Here is a 7,500-nt window from a genome sequence, read left to right on the forward strand (position 1 = left end):
ATTGCCTGTGCCGTCGTTGTTATCAATGCCTGAAGTGTTATCGTTGTTATTGCTTCTACTCACTCTGAATTTATTGTTACTCCAAGCGCGAACAGAGAGAGAATAGCTTCGCTGACCCCAATAAAACGTGAGCCATGAGGAGGAAGCGCAAAGAGCAACAACTGAGAGAGGTCTCGAAGTGCCCACGGCCATTTGCATATTTCTATAAACAGAAGTCTTTTTCTTCACCATAATAATTTTTTTTTAACAAAATCCAAATAATTCAGGTCATTGTCAGCAGTATAGTTAAATGTATGGCAGAACCAGTGTTGCTGGTTGGAGAATTATGTCGTAGTTAGATTTAAGAAGGAAATAGACAAGAACTGGTTTACCAATAGAGTTGTTAACGAATGGAATAGACTTAGTAATCACATAGTGAGCGCTGAAACTATTGGTTGCTTTAAGAGGAGATTATACAACTTTATGGATGAGGATGGTAGGTGGTATTGGACATGGAACTGTCTAGTGTAGGTCTTATGGTCTCCTTATTATATGATCTAGTTCAGTGGTTCCCAAACTTTTTTTGGCCGCGACCCAAATCCAGATCTGGTGAAGATGTGGCGACCCAAACATTAAAAAAGCAATTTCGAAAGTCTTCTTTTATTGAAAACACAATGAAATGGAAATACAATGGTACGAATATTTTTTTCTAACAAGGTCTCGCGACCCATTCTTGCGACCCATAGTTTGGGAATCGCTGATCTAGTTGGACAAAAATAATCCTTTCACGAAGGTAAATGAGATAGCCTGGTAGGAGCCTGAATGGAAGTCAAGAGTCACACGGAAGGGATGGGGCTAATCGAGAGAGGCTAAAACACTCTTGCAACTGAGGATGAACCATGAAGATGAATAGAATAGCCCAGTGGCAGACAAAATAAAAGGAAAAGAGCAATCCGGTGTTGCTGTTGATAGGAATAAGTGCTCATATTGAATGTCAAGAGAAATGTCACTAGTGATGCTAACGTAGTCTTCATAAGAACAGGACAGTTCTTTTGAAAAAAAAAAAACTCAGGAAGGAAATACGTGACGTCATAATGTAAGCCATTTCCCTGAAGAAAAATGTCCTATTCTTATTTTCAGAAATGTGAATTTGTGAATGTTACCATTTGAATGATAGAAGTGTGAAGTCTTTACTGGGCAGGGAACTACGACGCTCGTCTCAAATTTTATGATACTGCTATTTATCATGCTCACCGTGTCGCAACTGTGCCTGGTCATAAGATTTGTCTCAAAACAGCGTAAAAACAAAATCCACATTATGCGTTCCATCTACTAATCAGACGAGAAATGGCTTCACTGGAAAATAAAAAAAAGAATCTAATGCACTTTTTTTCAAAAGGCAAAAACGCAACTTTGATCAACTCACGTAGGGATGACCTCACGTTTAGACATTTTATTCCATTCAAAACGAATCTATTCGCGAAATGGGTTAGAGAGTATTTACCTCACTGATGAGTTTCGTCGTCTATAAATATTTCAACAATAGAGTGGTTAAAGAAAGGAATAGACTTAGTAACCATGTAGTGAACGCTGAAACTATTGACTGTTCTAAGAGAAGGATAGACAGCTTTATGAATGGGGATGATAGGTGGTAACGGACATGGAACTACCTAGTGTAGGTCTTATGGACTCTTGCAGTCTCCTTCATACTTATGTTCTTATATTTACCCTTTCCAGCGCCAGGCGATTTTATCGCGCTAAGAGAACCTTCATTCTTTTGAGGAGTATCTCCGTACTTAAAGACTTTATTCTGGAGTTTTCCAAACATTGTTATTCATTTGGAAAAGCCTCTGCTCCTCATGGGGTAAGTAATCAGGATTGTCGTTGCCTTTGAGGATTTCACTCTTTCCGGCGCCAGATGCTTATGTAAAATTGCAAGAAGCTTCCACTCCTTATCGGGATGACTGAAAGATGTCAAAAAGTTGTCGGCGATGTTTGTAATCCAGCTCTACGACAGGCGAGTGAAGAAATTGGCGTTGCAAGACATACCTTGAAGCGAAGTTACAATGAACGGGTTTTACATTTGAGCCAAGCAAGGAGGTGAAATCGAATGAGGGATAGAGTAAAAGTGATATTGCATGCTTAGTGGATCGCATGTTATGTACAGTACACAGGACATTGAATATTTATTACATGCTTAGGAAGTGGAACGTTTGTCACATTTATAGGAAACATAACGCTTGATAAACATAACTTATAAGTAGGACATACTCTGCACAAGAAGAAGAAGAAGAAGAAGAAGAAGAAGAAGAAGAAGAAGAAGAAGAATAAGAAGAATAAGAAGAATAAGAAGAAGAAGAAGAATAAGAAGAATAATAAGAAGAAGAATAAGAAGAAGAAGAAGAAGAAGAAGAAGAAGAAGAAGAAGAAGAAGAAGAAGAAGAAGAAGAAGAAGAAGAAGAAGAAGAAGAAGAAGAAGAAGAAGAAGAAGAAGAAGAAGAAGAAGAAGAAGACGAAGAAAAAAAGAAGAAGAAAGATGAAGAAGAAGAAGAAGAAGAAGAAGAAGAAGAAGAAGAAGAAGAAGAAGAAGAAGAAGAAGAAGAAGAAGAAGAAGAAGAAGAAGAAGAGAAGAAAGAAGAAGAAGAAGAAGAAGAGAAGGAAGAAGAAGAAGAAGAAGAAGAAGAAGAAGAAGAAGAAGAAGAAGAAGAAGAAGAAGAAGAAGAAGAAGAAGAAGAAGAAGAAGAAGAAGAAGAAGAAGAAGAAGAAGAAGAAGAAGAAGAAGAAGAAGAAGAAGAAGAAGAAGAAGAAGAAGAAGAAGAAGAAGAAGAGAAGCAAGAAGAAGAAAAAAGAAAAAGACGAAGAAGAAAAAGAAGAAGAAAAAGAAAAAGAAGAAGGAGAAGAAAAGAAGAAGAAGAAGAAGAAGAAGAAGAAGAAGAAGAAGAAGAAGAAGAAGAAGAAGAAGAAGAAGAACAACAACAACAACAACAACAACAACAACAACAACAACAACAACAACAACAGCAGCAGCAGCAGTACTGATGATAATAGCAATAGGAACTCTGAGTATCACTTACGTAGACGAAGAAGTGCAAGCCAACCTCCTCGGTGGTGTTGGCAACACAGGTGTGGCCGAACTCGAAGCAGCAACCAGAATCCTCGCCGCACTGGTGGAGTAGTACGTATATTGGCCAATACTTCCGGGTAGAGTCCGGGTACTTGGACATGACCGGAATCACGCGGCGGATGGGCACCGCGCAGTTGGCCTCCTCTCTTACCTTCCTCACGTGGTTCGAGGCCAACTTAATTAGACGAACTGTGGAGGAGAAAACAGAATCATTAGGAGTAGAACAAAAGCAACATTAAGTCTTCTGCCCTTTGCTTCTGAATGCTACAGCACGGCCATATTTTCGAGACTGAGGCTCAGGTATACAAACATAAGTCTGACTGTCCACGTCTTTCACCATTCTAACTCCTTGTACATTCAAAGCCGCGACAAATCTTGTCCTACACAGAGATCTTAAAACGCGGCCACTGGTAATAGCCGCTAAAGCATACAACTATTCTGCTTGTTTTTTTTTTTTTTTTTTTTTTTTTTTTTTACATACCACTTTTTCCCATCTCATACCCATTTTCGAGGAGATGATCCCTCCCATTCCAATTTCAGCTGAAGAAGAGATAGGGTATCTTGATCCTGAAATCCGCAAGTCCAAAGTACACGAATGGATATTGGATAATTTCTTTCAAAGCTAAACAATAAAGAAAAACCTTCGTAATAATGAGGAATTAAGGACCTAGATTATAAAAACGTCAGCAGCGATCCAGTTTACTATTGATTATTATCAACATTATTATTCTATTCGATAATTTTATTTTCATACTTTTTCAACTTAACTGGATAATTTATTTATCTTTGATGATGCAGCTAATACCCGCAAGCGTTGGGAAAATAATCGCAACCTGAGACGTTACACCAAAACATAAACATTTAGGCTAAGAAAAAAAAAAAAAAAAAAAAAGAATAAATAAAAAAATAAGTCGCACATAATACTATTTGGCAATTTTTTCTTATTGAATTTATTGCTTTATTCATCATCACATTTTCAGGACTTCTTATAACATTTAACTCACTAATAAATTGTATAGCTCTAGATCTATATGTCGCGAGAGTAGTTTATTTGTCTGAAGAGCATATAAAGTGAATGAATGTACATAGGATCATAAAAATGAAGGCGAGTGAAAGAGACCATAAAACCAATACTAGGCAGTTCCATGTCCATTACCACCTGTCATCCCCATCCATAAAGTTATCTAGCCTTCTCTTAAAGCAGCCAATATTTTTAGTGCTCAATACGTGGTTACTAAATCTATTCCATTCGTCAACTACTTTATTGGTAAACCAGTTCTTAGCTATTTCATTTGGTTTATGTCTGTAGGTGCAGTATCTACTGTCCTGCCTTAGGGATCCGCTACCGCTACTCTGTGGTACAAGGTCCTGCCTCAGGGGAATAAAATCGTCTGTCGTTATCAATAGTAAAACCTGGAAAGTATGTCATTGTGGCGAGAAGTTAGTTGAGATATCCTTCAGGACAAATTCCTGCCCTAGGCTGAATAAAAACGTATTACTTTTATCCAGAACAAAGTCTGTTGAGGTGTTATCCCAACAGAAGGGTTGATTGATATATTCTCGATCCATTCGGCAAGGGGTTCTCTTTTATATTGAATAAAATCGTATGGTATCAGTCGGAACTAAATCTGTTAAGGTTTTACCTTAGTAAGAGGGTTAATTTGGATACTTTATACCTCTTCAGCAGGATGTCCTATCGTAAACAGAGTAAGGTTTTATGATGTCCAGAACAAAATCCTAAAGATGTAGTCACTTGGACAGTTTATGTTACTATAGACATTTTAGAGACTGATACATTTTCTTATGTGTAAAGAATTGATTCAGCCTTGAATGATCTCCAAAATCCTTCCTTGTGTTCGCTATCTGTCAGAGGTAATTCCAGTAAACGGTGCCAGGCAACCGAATGCGGAAACCACGCGGGAAACAAAGGGATAGCAACACCGTATGATAACCGACGCAGGGATTTCGATGGATGAAAAAAATATTAATTTTCGTTCGGATCTACAATCCATTAATTATTTGATGTGTGGAGAAGCTAGAGTACACAGTACATAAATCTTTGTGGCTATGGAGTGTAAAAATGTGTGATTGTATGTACGACTCTGCGCTTTGAAAGTTCGGGCATATGAGTTCCCAAAACGTATATATCTAAATTATAGTACAAAAGGCAAAATAAGTTGTTTCTATCAATTTAGTGTAGAGATTATCTGTGTTCTTATAACAAGAAAAAAATCTAAATAGCAAATGCTGAAGGAAATATTTAGTCGAAACATACAGAATGGAACTTACAATAGAGTTAAAAAAAAGATTAGGACTTCATATAAGTAAAATAGCAAAATCAAAATGTATCATTCATATTAAAACTGGCGGGCTGTTTTAATCTTTCAAAAAGTGGGTTTCCAGGCACTTTCCTTACACCGATACTTGACTTGAAACTGGGACGTTCTTCGTTCACTCTTTTATTACGTCATAATCACCATAATCATCATCTTCACCACACTTGTCAACTCTCCTTCCCCAGAATTAGCCTATGACGACAACACTGGGGCCATCCCGGGGAAGGTCATGGTGTAAACAAATCTCTCTTACACTACAGACAAGCATCCTTAGATATTGTATTTATTACCGAGTCAAGGCTGCTCTTCGGCCTCGTAAAGTCGGGCGAGAACAAGTTCTCCCTTCAACATGCGGAGGATATCAAGAGGCCGAAGCTGCGGCCGAAGACACATCCACGGCAGAAAATAACAAGTGTTCTTTATCTCCTACACTATGGGGACAAGTTCAGGGCCGAAAAAATCGTCTCTCGTTAGCCAGGAAAAAGAATGAAAAATGCCACATCGTAGTGACGGGTAAGCCGAGACAGTGAACCCAAAGGTAAATAAATTCATCTTTAGACACCCAGAATAAGATTTTCACTGTACTGACGATGCAGTGGGGGAAGCGGGTATATCCAACCACCATAAAACAAAGGGAGAGCGTAGGAATATGTTTATAACGTTCCTTTAAAGAAAAAGGAATCAGTAGAAGAGATGATGAAACAAAATCTGTAAAATATATATATATATATATATATATATATATATATATATATATATATATAAATAGATATATATTATTTGAAATCAAATGTATTTATATTAATCCATTCTTAACACAGATTTAACGCCATTTGTTAAAGAGTGGGTCATACATAATTCTTCCTCTGAAAAAGCTAAGGGCGAGACCGGTTATGATTAAAATCAGAACTAGAAGTAGGGGGTGGTGTTATTTTGCAAAAGTCATCCTTTCGATGCAGCACCCCCCGTAATATTATGGTCTAGGCTTACCTGAATCCGGAAATACCAACATTTGGTCCATGGGATCATCATAACCCTCCTGAACATACTGTTTGAAAGTTGTCACCCTCAAAATCAACCAAAAATATGACATTTATGTGATTTTGCATGGTAATCGGTTCTTTTTTTTGGGTGCTCTTTGGGTGCTTTTTTGGGTGCTTTTTTGGTTCTATCAGGTGAACTAATGAGTGGAACAGAGTATATATAATTGTTTACAGGAACATAATACTATTTCTCTTTTTGCAGGTTGAATCGATATGGCTAGCGTAGACACGAGATCTCATTCCAGGAAGACTCTGTGTGGTGTGGACTATATTATAGAGAGAGCAGAATTACCGCATGGGATGCTCCCAACTGGCAAAGATGTCATACAGAATATGCTCTACTTGCTGCGGCCAAAGCGGGCAGGCCAAGCTCAGCGCTCCAAGGATGCAGCAGCTCAGCTGCTGGCAGAGCTGGTTCAGGAACACTGGCTATTCTGCAATCTGTACACCATCCACACCAGACACATAAAGAAACATCCTGAAGCTTTACGTTGAATTTGTCGCTATGATCCAGACACGGAAACAGTGACAAAGTGACAGATTTCAAGCGAGAGCAGCAGGCTTCGATGAAAGGATGAAACAGTTGATGGACATGTTCTGCCAGGACTCTGAAACACTAAAGAAGATGGAACTGAAACATGGGGTGAAAATAGGTGAAATGGAATGGGCCTTCCTTGAGGATCAAAGAACCCAGAAGAAAATGTACTGTGAAGAATTCGTGGACAGGAAATGAATGAAAACGATGGAATGTCGGAGGAGGGATATGCAGAGCCTTGAGAGAATGAGAGCTGAGTGCGAAAAGGTGAAAGAAATCTCTGTGTCAGTTGCATCATTTGAGGACAGTGAACAGTCTGATCCTGAAAATGCTGACATGGACACACATAACACCTACTCTGATGTTGAAAGTTATATTTCTGCTGAAGAAAGTGAGGGTCCAAGTGTTAAGAAGCGGTGGCCGGCGACAGACACAGTCACTCAGCAGCATGATAAATTGCCACACCGATATCAGCAATCTGTG

At 38.5% G+C, this 7,500-nt stretch overlaps 1 protein-coding gene across 1 annotated transcript in view; it reads right to left on the reverse strand.

Moving 5' to 3' along the window:
* The window catches only part of LOC143032883 (uncharacterized), a 17,065-nt gene extending 13,543 nt beyond the window's left edge, over positions 1-3,522 (reverse strand). The window contains exon 1 of the mRNA XM_076198092.1: positions 3,054-3,522. Coding sequence (XP_076054207.1) covers positions 3,054-3,203 — 150 coding nt within the window. The 5' untranslated portion in view covers positions 3,204-3,522. The remainder of the gene's footprint in view (positions 1-3,053) is intronic.
* Between the last annotated feature and the right edge of the window lie 3,978 nt (positions 3,523-7,500).

This window comes from Oratosquilla oratoria, chromosome 14 (assembly GCF_046742065.1).
Source record: "Oratosquilla oratoria isolate Oo_2021 chromosome 14, ASM4674206v1, whole genome shotgun sequence".
NCBI lineage: Eukaryota > Metazoa > Arthropoda > Malacostraca > Stomatopoda > Squillidae > Oratosquilla > Oratosquilla oratoria.